At 37.5% G+C, this 19,603-nt stretch overlaps 1 protein-coding gene across 1 annotated transcript; it reads left to right on the top strand.

Moving 5' to 3' along the window:
* The first annotated feature begins 918 nt into the window (after positions 1-918).
* Positions 919-18,635, top strand: LOC126824223 (mucin-6). The gene is made up of 10 exons (XM_050553405.1): positions 919-1,059; positions 7,021-7,191; positions 7,529-7,696; positions 9,359-9,514; positions 10,311-10,442; positions 11,802-11,944; positions 13,961-14,042; positions 15,316-15,840; positions 16,020-16,544; positions 16,724-18,635. Exons 1-10 carry the CDS (start codon positions 978-980, stop codon positions 18,151-18,153), a joined length of 3,414 nt encoding a protein of 1,137 aa, XP_050409362.1. The 5' UTR covers positions 919-977; the 3' UTR covers positions 18,154-18,635.
* The last annotated feature ends 968 nt before the right edge of the window (positions 18,636-19,603 follow it).

Below are 19,603 nucleotides of genomic sequence, written 5' to 3' on the forward strand. Positions count from 1 at the left end.
TTCTTTGCCATTGTAAACTGTCTTTAGAGTTTCAATCTGTTTGTCTTTCAAAACAGGGATAGATACTCCTATTTTGTGATTCGGCTTTGATTAGTTTGACATCGTTCATACACACAGCGGCTAAATAAACATATTTAATTTCATTCAATATGACAATAGAAGAGAAATAAATACTTCTAAAAAATAATTAAAGCATACTCAGTGTTTTCGACTAAAATCGTCGATGTAGGAATTAAAATGTCGGTTAATTAGCTAAGGGCCTGTTCTCAGTCGGAGCTAGCTGTAGACAGGCAGCCTACCTAAGTTTGGGATGAACTGATAGTTGATTTTAAACAGTATTTATTTAACATATAATTGCACACAATATACAATACATAATAAATTATATGTATTTGGAAACAAGTTCAATTTCATCAATACTCTTTTGTTTTAATCTTTCGATTGGGTGGGCGTGTCAACATTTGCCACTTTCCAGTGGGTGCAAGCTACAAACTGTAAAAACTGTCTAAATTTGCCCCTTTGACGTACACATAAAAGAACCATCGACGGATGGAACTCGAAATAAGAGAAGGCCGTAACACCTCTGTCTGGGCTAAATTTCCCTCATAGCACACCGTATGGCATAAGCCCGTTTTCATTAGCTCAGTTTAGGAGCACAACAGTAGAACGTTAAACCCCTTTTCATTTAATTTAACAATTTTTAGCTCATATATAAATGTTGATAAGTTTTGTACAATAGAGATGTTTGTATTATATGATCGCTATAGGATATATTGAACTTGTAAATGATATTATTAAACTTAATATAAACTAGTAAAATGTATATACTCAAGTGCCTTCCGGGTGGGTCATTTTCTAGTGAGATCCAAAATCTTCCGTTTGAATCATGACTAACATATATTTAGTGAAGTTAACACCCATTAATATTACATACAACACATAATAAATGAACTAGTAGCCATAAATGATAATACATCATGATGCTGTTACATGGATATAGATATGTTTTGATTCAGGCCCTTTCTTTGTATTTTGTTCAACTTCTTGTCGAATCGCTGCGTAAGTATATCTATTTATTTTTTATTTGTTTTAATCTTACATTAAGCGTTAATGCTATTCATTTACTTTTTACTTTACTGTTAAAGATACATTATGGGAGATAAGATAAAGAGATGGCAGTTCTCGCTATAATAGTTAAAAACTAGATAGTGTAAAGGTAATTTGCTGAAAATTTCAGTCAAATTGATCCACTATGAGCCGAGAAAGAAGCGGGTGAAATTTTTGCATAGTCTCGGTCATCATTACTAAAATCATTGATATAAACAGCATAGTCTCGATTATCCACTTTGTTTGATTTAATTAACAATGGCCGTTAGCGGCATATAGGAATCAGCCAACATCGAAGGCTAACCTTGACATCGAGAGTTTATTATGGTCTGGATAGATAATTAATGTCTAATTGATAATTTAGATAACATTTCAGGCCTAAAGAAAGACTTGTAATAAGCAGATTTTGCTCTTGCATAATGCATGTTTAATTAATTCAATTTTTATATTACTCAGATATCGATCAATTTAGTTTTGTTCAGGGTCGAATATGCAAATAGCCATAGTAGGCATTTGGCCCCGGACCCACAGTTTCTGGGCAGCATGCCAGCGTATAGTCCGGATACATCGACTATTTCATTATACAATTTTATAATCAAAACCATGAGGTCCTCTGTACAATAAGTATAAAGGGCCCGGAAGCATGCCAACTTTTCTATAAATTTGGGGGGCCCACCGATGAGTTTCCGGCCGGCCCTGGTTAATATATAGGCTTGCAGCCAGATTTTCTAGCGTGAAATTTCTCTCCATGGACCCCCCCCCCCCCCTACAACTACAATCTACGACCAGTATAAAATGGATGTGCATATTTTAGAATGAATTTCGATTACATCCAAGCAAAATATTCGCACAGAGCCATATTATGAAAATCGTGATAATTGTCAAACAAATGCTATAGTTACACTAACAATTCTGAAGTTGATGGAGAAAATACCTACTGACTTCGCCACTTTGGCCAAGAATAGTGTATTGGTTAAATTTTGATTTAAACAAAAATACCCAAAACAGAAAGGACATGGCTACACGGGGAATTTTGTAAATCCATTAGGACTAAGACTAGTAATGTAGTGCGAGTTATAAATAGACAATTTTTCCCTTAATTTTTTTTCTCACCTCTTCGTTCATTTTTGGGTTGACTTTTTGGTCTAGAATTGGAAAAAAGGGGGTCAAATTTGCAATTTGAAAGCAGTTTTGGGTAATACTGATGATATTACAGCGGAGGGATAGTGGGTGTTAAAGTTACAATTTCATATTTTCTAAGAAAGTCAAAACGTAATTATTTCTATGTATTTTGCTCAATAGGTTGTCAACTCACTATTATACGATCATAGGTTATCTTTCTCACACTTAAAAATCTTCACGCCGGAAATAATAACACAATTACCTCTAAATTACCTCCCTTGTTTTCCTATTCTCCACCATGGAATAGCTATCTTCAAACGTTTGAATTTGAAGTAGAAAATGATATTTTTGCCAATTTCTCAACTGGCAATAGTGAATTATAGGATTAATAGGATTTTTAACAAGGTAGGACTGTTTATAGATACTATCTTTTTTAGGGCTTTTTTAAATACATTTTAAAAATATAACTTAAAAATATGAAATTGTAACTTTAAGTGCCTTTCTGAGATTTTCACCCCAGTCAACATCAAATCCCCGTAGCAAAAACTCTGAACGGTCAATCCCCTACAAAATTATGATGAGTAGATTGCCAAATGTGGTCCCCATTGTGCCTATAAAGATTCCAACTAACGAAATGTTGAGCAAAAAGCCACAGCCTGTGATGTTACGGTCATTTAACATTGAAGTCAATGGGCAAATAATTGCTAGTCTGAGCCCATTAGGAGACAGAACACCATTAATTTCCCCATTGACTTCAATGTTAATTCTGGCCTCTTTGTCCACCTCCAACTTTTCCCCAAATTTTCGTTGGGCTGAATGCTTTTACTACAGACAGGGGAACAAATGGTCATGTCTTTGCACTAAAATCTGTATGAGGTTGACCACCAAAATTTTGAGATACCCAAACTTGAAGAAGCATACTAAAACCTTGTAACTAGTTGCCGTACATATCGCCGTACCTAACCTGATAACCCTCTTATCCTTCCGCCTCAAAATCATGAATATTTACCAAAACCTGGCAGAAAATGTTAATTCAAACCCTCTTCGTCCATTCTAGACCAAAAAATCAACAAAAATGGGCATGCAAAAGGGGAGAAAAGAGAGAGAGAGAGAATTGCTATAAATAGACGAACTACAATTCGTGATGAAATTTAATGGTGGTCTGCCTCCATTAACGGTAAAAGGAGTTATCTCTCTTTATATATGCCGAATGTCAGCAATTATTGATAACATCCAGTTTAAACAATATTTAAAATTGTTAGCATGGTGTCTATTTATAATATTATGAATAATATGTTATTTAGTATAGTACTTCCTGATTTGATATTTAAAGTTTGGGTGTAAAGTTAATGACATGAAAGACAAGGGGTAAAAGTAAAGCATAATATATTATCACGCTCAAATATATAAGTAGGCTAGACATGAATTTTTATTTCCTTTCCTTTGCTGACAAAATCATGTCTCTGAGCAGGGCCCGATAAGAAGCCAAATTAGATAATCTGACATTCGACTTGCCAGACCCTTCTACTACATCTGGGGATCACGTGGCTAAAAATTTGAACAAGCGCACTAAATACAAAATATGCACATAAAACATTACAGCTTCAGTGATGCAGGACGGAGGGTCTGACAAGGACAGCTGTCTAGTCGTTCGGATGGGACGAAAACCGAGGTCCCGTGTACACATTTGCGTGCACGTAAAAGATCCCCTGACAGTTGGAATTCGATATAAGAGTAGGCCATAGTGCCGCTGTCCGGGCAAAATTTTCCTCATAGCACACTGTTTGGCGTATGCCCGTCCCCCATTTCATTTCATTTCATTTCCACTACATCTGATTTTTTATGAGTAATTTTATCTCAAAATGAAAAAAAAAAAAATCGAAATTGCTTATTGTTGGGCCCAAACACTCAATGGCAGAATCACTCAATGACGCAGTTGCCTAACTGACGTCACTTGACTTGGGCCTACTTTCATTTTACGTTATTTTTTATTTGTTTACATGCTTTGATTTTTCATATATGGAGCCGAATAAAAAGTGCAGAAAAAGTCCTTTGTTCCGTATCACTTTATTATTAGTTTCCGACGTGGTTTCCCCTTGTCAGTGGTGCAGGAAGGAAACAGCTGTCTAGTCATTCGGATGGGACGAAAAAGGTCCCTTGGCAGGTAGAATTCTATATAGGACTAAGAATAGGCCATAGTGTCGCTACCCGGGGCAAAATTCCCCACTTACCACATAGTATGGCGTATGCCCATCCTCATATCCCAGTCGGAGCAGAAAAGTAGGACGTTAAACCCCGTTTCATTTCATTTAATTTTGTGTTACTTTATTCAATACTAGCAGGATACCCGGCTTCGATCGGGGGTCATAACTCCGAAACCGGAAGAGGTAGACTAACGCCATCTGGCCTATGTTACTCCCCGGTCCGAGCTACCCCATACCCCAAATTTCAGACTCGGGGCAGACCTAGTGTAGCCGCCAGCCCCGAACAGACAGACAGATACCCGGCTTCACTCGGGGGTCATAACTCCGAAACCGGAAGTGGTAGACTAACGCCACCTGGCCTATGTTACTCCCCGGTCCAAGCTACCCCTATACCCCAAATTTCAGACTCGGGGCAGACCTAGTGTAGCCGCCAACCCCGAACAGACAGACTTCGCTCGGGGTCATAACTCCGAAACCGGAAGTGGTAGACTTACGCCACCTGGCCTATGCTACTCCCCGGTCCGAGCTACCCCTATACCCCAAATTTCAGACTCGGGGCAGACCTAGTGTAGCCGCCAACCCCGAACAGACCGGCTTCGCTCGGGAGTCATAACTCCGAAACCGGAAGTGGTAGACTAACGCCACCTGGCCTATGTTACTCCCCGGTCCGAGCTACCCCTATACCCGAAATTTCAGACTCGGGGCAGACCTAGTGTAGCCGCCAACCCCGAACAGACAGACAGACAGACAGACAAACGACAGTCACAAATATTTAGATAATGGAATTTCATAATCCTTGCTTGGCCCTTCACCTAAAACGATTGTCCACCACTGCCATACAGTGTGCTAAAAGGGAAATTTTGTCCGGACAGCGGCCCTTCGGCCTACACTTATTGTGAATTCCAACTGTCAGGGGTCCTTTTATGTGAAAACCAATGCGTAAATGGGGCCTCGGTTTTTCGTTCCATCCGAACGACTATACATTGTCCATTTCCAGGTCGTCCGTCCTGCACCACTTACAAGGGGAACCACGCCGGGAAATCCCGATGAAATTTTCCCCAACGTCTTACTCACTGCGCCACCGCGGCTCGCGTTATATAATTTCAGTCAATTACATACATCGCTAATGAAAGTTTTTCAAAGGATTTCGCCAAATTTTGTGTATCGCGGGGCTTTGATTGATTGAATGGTCTAGAGTGGTCTAATCACAATCGGCGCATTAATGATTGTGCACTAAGAGAAGTATCTTGAAAATAAGAGGAATTGGAAAAGATATCTCCATAGGTAGAAACAACAACCGCAAATTAAAACGGAACAATTTAGGCCATGCAATATATATATTCTGAGAGAGAGAGAGAGAGAGAGAGAGAGATGTGGGGGGGGGGGGAAACGTCCACTCGACACAAACTAGGTCATTTCGGGATAATATGCTTCAAATTTTATTTCAATAATCCGCTTGCGCGTAGGGGTCTTTAGCATTGGAAGGAAACGGGAGGACCCGAAGAAAACGGTTCATTCCCATACCGCCGACTCGCCGAGTTTTAGGGGAAAAATTTTGGTCGGCGTTAAGGGGTTGAGTCCAAATTCTGGTGAGTCGGCGATATGGGAAGACCCCGAAGAAAACCCACGAGGTTGTCACGTACATGTGTATATTCTGATTCTCAAACAATCCTAAAAATCTGATCCGGGAAGGAGTTTTTTGTTTTTATGTTTGTATTTTGTCCAAGGATCACTACTGGTATAAATGACTTATAATAAACATCTCATTTAAAGTAGCTAAGTCGCTAACTCAATATCATCCAAAATCTTCGACATTGAAAACACGATTTATTTGTCGGTTTAAATCAACATTGATGTTGTGATCTTACCAGAAAAAGATGGCCTTCTGATATACAATATTTAAGACAAAATAAACATTTTACAATTGGTACACGAATCGTGTACCATAGTGCGTTTCAGCGCTATTTGTAATAAGGAACTCTAAAAACAAGTCATGTCAAACGGTGACGCTATATTCTTATTTGGAGAGCAAGCCCAATAAATAATATCGGCGTAGACTGGAATAACCAGACGCTAGAGATTGAAATTCGATTGAGAATACTAGCGTATTTCGCCGAACCTAACTGATTAAAAATTATAGTAAAAACAGAAACGATTGAATGTAAATCAATATATATATACATTCATATTACATTATTGTATGCGTTGCGACCCATTTGTGTCAATTTCTAGGTCCCAAGAATTAGCGACTTAGCTCCTTTAAAGTCAATATATTTATCTCATTATGATGTTGAATGTGTGATTATCCAGTTCCATGTATGACTGTTAAAAACATTTATCAGGTTTACATATTTGATAATTGAAACCTACACGGTATATTTCCAGATACATTCAAATTGTTTTATCGTGATACTTCCTGTAACCCGGGGAAACTAATGAGAACGTTTGTATTTCTTGTTTTTTCTTTTTTTAAAGATAAAAGCGGTCATGCGGCTCATTTTAATTGGCGCGGAAGTATATATGAGAATCAGAATATTAGGCCCAAAACAATGCTATTTAATTACTCTCTTTATTATCATTCCTATAGAACCTAATTCATGCACTACTCCATCACTGGAAAATGGAAAGGTAAAGACAAAACCGAGTGGAAGAGGAGTATTCTTCCGGTGTAATAAGGGTTTCCAAAGACGACTTGGTGCCAAGTTCGCATTTTGTTTACCTAACGGGTTGTGGAGTAAACCACCACCAAAGTGTATACGTAAGTTCATGTATATATATATATATATATTGGCATGCTAGCACTTCCGGACAAAACAAGCGGCGTGCATCCATTGCGGAAAATAAACGAACTTCGCTGAAAATTTTGAGAACCGCTTTCCATTATTAGTAAATTATTTCTCGAATGTTGCTCATCACACTTACCCAATTAGATATTAGATATGTTCGAATCCCTTCTCAGAACCTTTACACCTGAACTCCATATGGGTCCTGTCCAGAAGGAGGTGGCCCACAATGAAAGGGACAATATAACGGATAGACATTTTACACAAAGTTATCACATTGCAATTAATGCCCTTTATGTGTTGTCATTTTAGGTAAAGGCTGCCGTGCGATACATTATGACAAGGACCTTCGGGTTAAAAGAAAATACAAGGGCGCCATGTTGAAATTTACATGTGTGGCTGGAATGCAACGTAAGGGACCAGAATTTATTTATTGTAATGGTAAAAGATGGAATGATGAAAACCCACCTAAATGTGTCGGTAAATATTAAATTGTATACACATAATTAAACCATGAAAAAAATACCTGTGTTTACGGTTACTTAGCCCAAAAGAATAGGGTCGATCGGTCGGAAAATCGTTTTATCTATTTGCTTTCGTGTTGGTTGTATAATCTATTTCCTGGCATTTCTAGCTTCATTACTGAGTAAGGTTCTTGAAAATAATATCGAAATTTCAGTGTTGGAATTTACCTTGAGACAATCACGCCAAGACTGAGTTCGTTTTCAGTAAGATAAGGGGAAAGGAAAGAGGCCGTATACCTTTCTTTCAACAATTTGCTTTCGTAGAGGGTCTGTAAAAGTTGCTGGGAAATTCACGAGTTTAGGACGATAATCCCTGGGTTCCTTCTACTGTTTTTTTTACAGTTATCATTATTAACAATGATTCAAGACGATAATCGCACAGCCAAGCTGCACTATCAATATTTTTGTTTTAATTTAAACATTACTAAAGTATGTCTACAAGTGGTGATATGTAGAACCCGGAAAACTCCCTACACCCACTTTCCTTATTTTATTCAAAATAGTCCCCATTGATTTCTTGATAGGGGCACAAAACATAAAATATCTACCATGCGTTTCTCATAATTTGCATATTGTAAGAACACTACAGCTTTCAGAAATCGGTATCGGAAATTTAAAAATCTTCTAACGTGGATTTAGCTGTGAATAAATTAGCTGTTGTCCCAAAAATGCAGATGACAGTCAGGGGCTTTCAGAGGAGGTAGGATAAACACAAATAAAGTTCAATATATTTACAGCTTTGAAAAACAGGCATGGGGGGGGGGGGCAATCTCAGTTAGGTGGGGGGAGCTGAGGCTATTTTCTTTGTCACTCGAATTTTGGGAATGAATCAATCATTAACTAAAACGAGTTTTCCACAAATGTTATTGTGTGAGGTCTTAAGTATAGTATTGTTTAAAAAGTAAACCGCGAGCGATTTCATTTTACAATTATACATTTATATTTCTATGATATATGGTCTCATTCTCTGATGTTTGAGCCCGAAAAACGGAAATGCATTGCCCGAAAAATAGACGGTTGACCAGCACCCCCTCCCCCCTCCCGGGGCTCCTACGCCTATGCTTTGAAAGATGGTAAATATCTTCCGTTCAATGTGAACTCTGCTTAATCTGTTTTCAAATAGTGTATACGAAAAAAAAAGAAGACATCGAAGGACGATGATTAACGGGGTATATCTTCCACTTGAAACAAACTAGGTCATTTCGAGACTAACATATGGTTCAATTTTTTACAATAATTCGCTTGCGCGTACCGGAGGACCCAGAGAAATCCCATGAGGTTGGGCAGGCGACCCTAGTCACGTACAAGCGGGGATTCGAAACCACGCCACTTGACTATCTGACAGACCCTATGATCTAACGCGCACGCATTAAACAATTCGACCACCCAACCTCCGAATGATTTTAATGGTAAAGCGGAACGAAACATATGTATAATAAGATCGGAAATCCGAATTTTAATGATTCTAGTTCGAGTCATGGTTGCTTTGTTTTGATTAGCATGCATTGGAAAAAACCAAATTTGTTATATTTTCGAGACGAAATAACACACAGAAAAAGGAATATTTACAGGAACGCAATTCAGTTACTTACCAAATTCATGTTGTTGTTTTTTCTAGTTGATATAGATTTACAATGTAATTTTGAAGATGATAATCTGTGTGGATGGGGTCAAGCTGATAACGACCAATTTGAATGGACATGGTTTTCGGGTGGTACCCTTTCACCAAAGACTGGCCCACAGACTGACCATACATTTGGCGATAGTGATTCGGGTAAATACTTTTAATTGTCAATAATAATAGACAATATAACCCAAATAACGCATAATAGGTAATAAAAATAAGAGAAAAAGCGAGCAATGGAAATGGGATTTCACTTCTTTCTTTTCTGCATCGAGTGGGCCATGGAAGATGGGCATACACCATGTAGTGTGCTGTGTGAGGCAAATCTTGTCCGGACTGCGGCGCAAAGGCCTGGGGCCTGTTGCACGAAATTTTAACTAAGATAATATCCAAATTTTAGTAATTTGATTTGCTAATATTAGATTTATTTTAATGCTTATATAGCCAATCAGAATTGAAGTATCTACTAAAATTTGGATTTTATCTTTAGTTAAGATTTCGAGAAACAGGGATCAGGTCTTTATATATCGAACTTCAAATGTCAAATGTTTACGTGCACACTTGTGTGTACACGGGAGCTTCGCTTTTCGTCCCATCCGAACTAGACACTGTTCATTGTCAGGCCCTTCGTAAAGCACCACACCGGAAAATCCCAGGGAACTGTCTCGGCGAACAACGGTAGCTAACCCGAGACCTCGTGGTTAGCGAGCCAGCGCAATACTCCATCTCACCGAGTCACGGCGGCCCCCAGAAAACTTACAAAAAGCGAGAAGCAGATATATAAGGGCAGAAAACAAAGCATGGATCTGTTATCCTTCTGTCAGTTGCAGAATGTCTAAAGCAGTTTTCGGCATAAACTAAAAACACACAGTGATTGGAGAGGTTGGTATTTTTTTTAAATTGCAGTATTTTATTTTCAACATTAAAAACCCTTTCTTTTTTAAAGGTCATTTCCTATATATTGAAGCTTCTGGTAGAAAACTTAATGATACTGCCATATTGTTATCTCCCCTTTACCAACCACAGTACAGTTCTTTGTGTTTTGAATTTTGGTATCATATGTATGGTCCAACTAATGGTAAGTTCATCTTTCATATTGAGGCCTCGAATATAAATTTAACATATAACATCATTTTCAAATTCAATCGAAAATATTTTATTTCCCCATCACAAGTTTATTATAATTCTGGACGAGAACGAACGGTGTAAACCATTCTTCTGCTTATTTATTTGTCTATTCTAATCGTAATAATTAGTTCAGACAACATGTCAACTGCGCTTTCAATAAACAGACGCTAAGAATGTATATTGTGAGCTGTAGTCCCTGTGACTTTACACGTCAATTTTAAAGGATTACGGCTCAACATTTTTAGAGCTTTGACTCATAAGCAATCATATATCGAATAATTTTAATCAAATTGTTATGAAATTGGTGTAATGTGTTTATAATAAATACTACTGACTTCAAGTATATACTGACTTTATATAGTCATTGTATGTGCTCTTTAAGTTTTTGATCGCCATACTGCGTTTCATTCATTCACCACTGTGTATGCATGTTTTACTAGATTTGGCACATACGATCACTGATCCATCCCAAACTTAGGCTGCCTGTCTACAGCTAGCTCCGCCTGAGAACAGGCCCTAAGCTAATTACCCGACATTTTAATTCCTACATCGACGATTTTAGTCGAAAACACTGAGTATGCTTTTAGTAATTTTTAGAAGTATTTATTTCTCTTCTATTGTCATATTGAATGAAATTAAATATGTTTATTTAGCCGCTGTGTGTATGAAAGATGTCAAACTAATCAAAGCCGAATCACAAAATAGTCCTCTAATTATTCAATATGGCGGCGCCCATAAAAGGTAATTTCACAGAGGCGGTTTTGTTTGCGAAGACAAATTTAGGAGTATCTAACCTTGTTTTGAAAGATAAACAGATTGAAACTCTAAAGACAGTTTACAATGACAAAGAATTTATTGCAATATTACCCACTAGTACATATTATATATCGCTTTTACCGGATTGGCAGAAGTTTACATTTTGCTAAAGACACGTGTTTACATAAAACACGTGCGTGCTCGAGTTATTTTTACTCTGTTGTGTACACAAAGCGTTAGTCCGGCCGATAAGTCCCTCCCCAAAATGATCACGTGGGCGTTTTAAATGGCGGCTAACTGGGGCAGGGATCATAATGACGTAGATGGATCGCTGCGTGCAGTTTGTCACTGATCATGTAGAATAGAGATGTAATTGTTATATTATTATTTTAGTTGTTGAGAGTTTGGAGTTTTTTGTCTTTGTATAATTTTCTGAGTATTATATATGAGCTTAGGAATCCTTTGATTAGGCGCCCGGGAAAATCTTCTATAGTCATAGCTAAGTGTGAACGTGCATCCTTTTGAAATAATACCAGTATAATGATTATTTTAGCTGTTGGGAGTTTGGAAGTTTTTGTTCAGCCAGAAAGTAGAATACTAGACGATATAGATCCGGAATTTTATATGGCTGGTAATCAAGGTCCTGAATGGAAGCGGGGTTCAATAACAATAGAGAAACAAACAGAATTTTTTCAGGTTAAAGAATTTTATTATAGACATTTCTCTCGTATTTTAATCGTTGAACGTATTTTGTAAAGTATTAGAGACTTTTGGCAAACGTAAATTATTGGTCCGTATTGCGTATCCGTAACGATTTTGCGTGTGACGTCATCAATGCGGGTGTATTTCTCATACGTGATACGGCACACGGATACGGCAGTACGTATCGAACAGCTTTCATACGGAAAAGGTCCGTATAATATCGTCGTCTTTTTACAGTATGTTTTGTTACTTTTAGACGCTGAAATGTTGTGCCGTAGCGTTTTTATGAATGTGTATCCTAGAACACGAAGGTGTATATTTGACGTGATTTTAACTATGGCAAAGACTGGAATTTAATTATTACTTTTGATGAGCTTTTCGCGGAATTTTCATATTTTTCCTGTCTGTCTGCACACTGGTTGATCTACGTGCTAAATTTAGGGAGGTGGGACATTGCAAATCTGTAAAAGGGGTATATACTTTCTGAAATGATACATTAATGAAGATTTTTAATAAGATTCGACACTAATTTTAAAAAAAAAATTGTAAATAACTCAGCAACTGTCGAACGACTTCACTCCCTTCAGGAATTTGTAGGCTAGGTACTTGATTAGTCTAATGTTTATCTTGGTAGATAACTGCCATTATGCTGTAATAAACTACGCTCAGCTCAGCTACCCATACATACGCGGCGCGAAGTCTGCCAAAACTCTAAAACTAAATTAACGCAACGTATCACGCTATACGGATGGGAAAAACTCCACTTGCCAAAAGTCTCTAATATGAAACTCAGTGGTCCGTGTGCCATAAAATGTAATTGGAAAGTAATTGAAATGTAATTGACCATCAGTGGCAGACTGGCTAGGTTGTCAGCTTGCCCAATGGGAAGTGGGCCCCTGAGGAAGTGGGCCCCCTTAGTCGTTAGACAATATATTTGAAATATAAATTATCAAAAAATATATAAATATTAGAAAAAAATTATTAGCATGAAAATATTATAAAAGTTCTATTATATCTTCAATTCTATTACGGGGTTATAGTAATTACTATTGTCTACTGTATTCTACTGTGTACTGCCAGCTATATTTACAGTACATGTAAACTGTCATTACTAAAGAAAACAAAATCACGAAAATTTCCAATTACATCATTTTTGTTTCCACTTACATATTTTTTGAAAATTTAATTGATTCATTTTAAAAATTAAATGATAGAATTGTATTGGTGGGTTTATATTACAAACCTTTATCCAGTTTCACTGGGGACAAGAAACCCAACACATCCCCTGTAATTACAAAAACATACATTTAAAGGATGCAAGTAGCTAACTCAATATCATCCACAGTTTTCGACATTGCAAATACAACTTGGTCAATTTAAATCAACGTTGATGTTGATATATTACCGGGAAAAGATGGGCTTCTGAAATCCAATATTTAAGACAAAATAACAATTTTAAAATTGGCACCCGAATCGCGTGCCAGATTGTTTTCGAGCGTGATTTGTAATGGGACGACTTGGTGAACGAGACTAAACATATCCCACAGGAGAATATACGACCGGTATGGATTGGAATAACCAGACGCCAAAGGCTGTCATTATATTTGCACCCTTCGCATATTTCACCGGTTGTACGTGACAAGGTATAGGGTCGACTGTCCAACCTCGTGGGTTTTCTCCGGGTCCTCTGGTTTCCCCCCACTGCTAAAGACCCATACGCGCAAGCGAATTATTGAAATAAAATTAAACCATATGTTAATCCTGAAATTACCTAGTTTGTGTCTCCTTTAATGCGTGAGTACAATATCCAATCAATTAGAAACATACCCGAAACGTGCTTTTAATTAGGAGATAAAGACTGACAGTTTTCATTAGGACACAAGATGTGTTATTGTCCTATCAACAGTGTCTAATTGATCTACCAAAACGCAATAATCATCGTTAATCACGTTACAAGCATGCTACGGAACACATGTTTAAAAAAGTACAAGTTCTTACTTTATTTTCTAGATAGTAATTGTTGGAACACTAAAGGGGCATTTTCAAAGTGATATTGCTGTGGATGATTTTAAACTATACAATTGCAGTAAAGGTATTCTTCATAATAAATAAGAACTATTTTTCTTTTTTAAAAAAATCAAACGACAGTTATTTTAATGCAGTATGTTACGTTGAATATTGTAACTGATTGTATACATTTGACTTATTTTTTATTCTAAATATTTATTATAGGTTTTCATTGTGATTCGACAAAAAGTTTCAAACGTATTATAAAAATTAATGTAAATATATGTCATTGCTATGTGTCAGCGGTGATCCTGTACTAAAGAATGGCAGCGAACTAAAATGATACCCCCTCTTTGATTTTCGATCAAATATAGATTGTTGATTATGCGAAATGTCAACCTGTCTCCATTAGAAAGGTTAAGTTATGGTTATTTGAAGAACATTGTATTCTTGGTTGTCATTGCTATCGTTGTTACAATAATAAACAAAGTCTCCATTATTCATTTTTTAATTAAACTGATAATCGTGTTTAAATTTAAAATGGATAATCGAGACTTTGTTTATTATCGAAACAACGGTAGTAATGAAAATCGAGACTAAGATATTCTTCAAAAGGTGATAACCTCACTCACAATGCAGTAATTCGATTGAAACTTTCAATGCATTTCCTTTTTCATTGTCTATTTTTAAACTTTTATAGCAAGAACGGTCACTTCTTTACCTAAAGTTTACTTAATTTATCTTTAATAGAACTGTTAAATTATGAGCCGATCGGCCATAACCCCCCATTCCATTGTACAGTCCCTTGTCTGTAATGCCACTGGTACAAGCTTGGCTCAATTCTTAACAATTAATTCTATGGAACGCAATTACTGTTTTTTACTGAGCGACGTTTCTACTAGGCTGCTCTAGTCATTATCATTATATCAAGCAATAATAAAATATAAAATATAACGAGACAAAATACAAATGTTAAAAACAAAACGTGGTTAAGGTTAATGCTGGTCAACTTCATTATATCAAGCAATGATAAAATATACAATGTAACAAGACAAAATACAAATGTAAAAAACAAAACTTGGTTAATGCTGGCCAACCAGAGACACCCTTCTAATTACCTTGAAATAAACCTTGAAGTAATGTAATTATGAAAGCGATCAAAGTTGATGAGGGTAATAATAATAACAACATCCAATTTATGACATAGTCCACTTTCTGGTTTGATATAACAATGTATAGTCTAAAAGGAAATCTTGGTATATTGAAGAAAAGAAAGTTGATAAAATCCATAGTAGTAGATTTATAACATATATTACCCGTATGCGTGTATTTACAAAAGATCCTTTCTTTTGTTTTAGATGATCCGGATGATCTTGAATTGAACGGTTTTCCAGAAACGAATACTGCAGAAAGTGTTATTATACCACAAACAAAACATGGAGATACAGAGAGTGGAAATAATCCGAGTACAGAATCATATCCCGGTGTGACAGAAGACAGTGAAGCAACAACAGCGCTGCCTACCATGACTGTAGATCCTTTCTCAACGGTAGCTGTATCTTCAGCAATCCCCCAGCAAGCGGTTAACTCAATCCGAACGTCAAGTGACGCCACAATAGTTCTTGCTTCACATATTGTATCCGTAAGAACTCAAGACATCAAACTATCGACACAATATGAACGAACTGGTGATCCTGCAGTTAGTGAAGAATCCGCACCTTATCTGTCATTACTAATATCTGGTACAACCGGGGATCCAGCATCGTCAATAGAAAATGATTGGTATGTGAGAGAAACTCTTCGCCCTACTATGACCAGACATCCATTGCCGAGAGGCTTCTCAACTTCTGAACATCTTCAAAGTCAGCAATACAGTCATACAAGTAATGACTTAACTTTATCTCCAGCAATTACATTCTTTGCTTCACCATCTTTATCCACCATAACACAAAGCTTCACAGCATATTGAAGAAAAGAAAGTTAATAAAATCCATAGTAGTAGATTTATAACATATATTACCCGTATGCGTGTATTTACAAAAGATCCTTTCTTTTGTTTTAGATGATCCGGATGATCTTGAATTGAACGGTTTTCCAGAAACGAATACTGCAGAAAGTGTAATTATACCACAAACAAAACATGGAGATACAGAGAGTGGTATTAATCCGAGTACAGAATCATATCCCGGTGTGACAGAAGACAGTGAAGCAACAACAGCGCTGCCTACCATGACTGTAGATCCTTTCTCAACGGTAACTGTATCTTCAGCAATCCCCCAGCAAGCGGTTAACTCAATCCGAACGTCAAGTGACGCCACAATAGTTCTTGCTTCACAAATTGTATCCGTGAGAACTCAAGACATCAAACTATCGACACAATATGAACGAACTGGTGATCCTGCAGTTAGTGAAGAATCCGCACCTTATCTGTCATTACTAATATCTGGTACAACCGTCGATTCAGCATCGTCAATAGAAAATGATTGGAATGTGAGAGAAACTCTTCGCCCTACTATGACCAGACATCCATTGCCGAGAGGCTTCTCAACTTCTGAACATCTTCAAAGTCAGCAATACAGTCATACAAGTAATGTCTTAACTTTATCTCCAGCAATCACATTCTTTGCTTCGCCATCTTTATCCACCATAACACAAAGCATCACAGCATATTGAAGAAAAGAAAGTTAATAAAATCCATAGTAGTAGATTTATAACATATATTACCCGTATGCGTGTATTTACAAAAGATCCTTTCTTTTGTTTTAGATGATCCGGATGATCTTGAATTGAACGGTTTTCCAGAAACGAATACTGCAGAAAGTGTTATTATACCACAAACAAAACATGGAGATACAGAGAGTGGAAATAATCCGAGTACAGAATCATATCCCGGTGTGACAGAAGACAGTGAAGCAACAACAGCGCTGCCTACCATGACTGTAGATCCTTTCTCAACGGTAGCTGTATCTTCAGCAAACCCCCAGCAAGCGGTTAACTCAATCCGAACGTCAAGTGACGCCACAATAGTTCTTGCTTCACAAATTGTATCCGTAAGAACTCAAGACATCAAACTATCGACACAATATGAACGAACTGGTGATCCTGCAGTTAGTGAAGAATCCGCACCTTATCTGTCATTACTAATATCTGGTACAACCGGGGATCCAGCATCGTCAATAGAAAATGATTGGTATGTGAGAGAAACTCTTCGCCCTACTATGACCAGACATCCATTGCCGAGAGGCTTCTCAACTTCTGAACATCTTCAAAGTCAGCAATACAGTCATACAAGTAATGTCTTAACTTTATCTCCAGCAATCACATTCTTTGCTTCACCATCTTTATCCACCATAACACAAAGCATCACAGCACGAACACAATATCAACGAACTGACGATCCCGCAACGATTGAAGAAGAATCTTTGCCGTTGCTAAGAATTACCACAACTAACTTTCTAACACCATCAATAGAAAACAAAGTGATTGTGTCAGAAACATTCCAGCCAACGTGGTCAATGGAAACATTCAATACCATAGAGACTTCTTTTCAGTTCTTTGAAAATGCGCATATGATACAGACAGTGCGATCAGTAGGGGGCGACCTTGCAACAGATCCACCGGATGGTCCAACGGGAATAGATTTTAAAGCAACGCCATTGAGCACCGGCACTGCATCAGTTATTTTTCACATTCCATCCTCCATTTACGCAAATAGTATACACCAAACGGTTCAAGCAAACAATTCCGAAACCGATATCGAACCATCTGAAACAATCATGCCGACTAATGTACTCACAACTAATTTACAACCCAAACATAGCACACATGGCTTTTCAAGTAAACTGGCTATATCATCATCTCTACCAGAAAGACCACACCAAGCAACCAGCTACTCATACCTACCAATAAATAATTCAAATGGGGAAGGTAGTGATTTACACGAATTTGAATATGGTCCAAGTCCTACAATTGACCATTTAAATACCGAACTAGTTAACAAATCCAAGGAATTCTATAATCCAGAAATTAGAGAAACTATTTCAATAGTAACAATGTCAATACATTTTATTATAATTATCTCGTGTTGTATAGTGCTTGGGCTTATTTTCATTGCTATAGCAGCTTATATATGGGCAAAAAGAGAAGAAGAAGGTGCCCTAAGTTACCGTTGTGCTAATAACGAACTGCAGTCATAGCTGATATGTCGTCTTTTCGTTTTTTGTTTTTCAATGAAGTGCTTGCTCGTATGTTTTCCATCTTTTGGAACTTAAACAACTGATAATATTACCACGACTAAATGTTGTTATGCTATGGATTATGGATGTTATGTTGACCCCCCCCCCCCCATTCAAGACCTATATTTGCATTTACCATTTCTTATGTGTATCGTTCATTGAACGATATGCAGATGTGCTGATGTGCCCTGTCGCTCATGCACAACCCGAACGCAAACTTTATATGGCCACCACCCCACTGTTAATTTTCTTATCTTTTTTCAATGTTGTCAATACTTTATATAAAAAAAGAGACACACCTCGGATAAATTACCAGTGCCTATGTGATTGATTTTCATGACTCTCTTCAGATTAAAGATTTTTAAAGTAATATAATGGTGTAGGTTGTTGGGTTTGTAATTAAGAGAGTTCTATTACTTAAATTAGTTGCAGACGGGGGTGTTCGATGGCAAATCGACGAACAGATCAAATCTAATGTTGCTGTAATTACATGTTCAAATGCCAACAGCACAAGGTTGACTTGTCGTAGTTGTAGCATGCTCCTGGATTGTAGATGTGACAAACGTTCCATTTCGACCGTAAAATAACATTTTCCGTACTTAAATTTGGAAATTAAAGTTTTGACTGTATATCAAACCCAACATGTGTGTTGGGATCTTGATCGGGCACTACATGTCAAGAATGGGGTTGGCTCGTTCGGCGATCACTTGTCAAATATCGCTTCCGAAGCCTGCATATATGCTGTCAACATATTGACATTGTTTTTTTGCTGTCGGCATCCCCATGTTAAGGAGGGGGGGGGGCTGATAAGCATATCTATAACCTGTTATATGTCCTTCTTCATGATTGTGGGGAAGCCGTGGTGACCCAGTGGGTGAGGCGTTGGCTCATTAACCTTGTAGGTCCGAAAACCCAAGACCCCTAGCCCACATTGTCGTGCATATAGAAGAACTATTGGCATTTGGAATTCGATATAAGAGTAGGCCGTAGAGCAGCTGTCCGGGGCAAATTTCCCTCGGTGAGAAAAATAGGACGTTATCCCATTTCATTTACTGCGTATACTCTCCCCAGTGCTGATGTTTCGGGATTCAAATTTAAAATTACAAAGGACGATCGAATAGAAAATGTTGGCTGGATTATTTGTGAAACACTGGTATCATAAAATGATGCGCTACATCGATATTCAGCGCTCTGCGACCTTGTTGTTCCCGGGTTATTCCCCCTTTGCCGAATACCTTTTCATAGAATTCTTTGAAATTTGATATGGCGCATTGGGGTTAAGCCCAATTCAGTATTCCACGACTTACGGTTGGAAGAGGTTTTCCATAAATATTGTAAATACTTTTGAAGCATTGATGAAGCATTGTAACGTTTCGGGTGCTCCAACTTAACCGTAATAACTTTTTTTCTC

Source organism: Patella vulgata, chromosome 6, assembly GCF_932274485.2.
Source record: "Patella vulgata chromosome 6, xgPatVulg1.2, whole genome shotgun sequence".
Taxonomy (NCBI): domain Eukaryota; kingdom Metazoa; phylum Mollusca; class Gastropoda; family Patellidae; genus Patella; species Patella vulgata.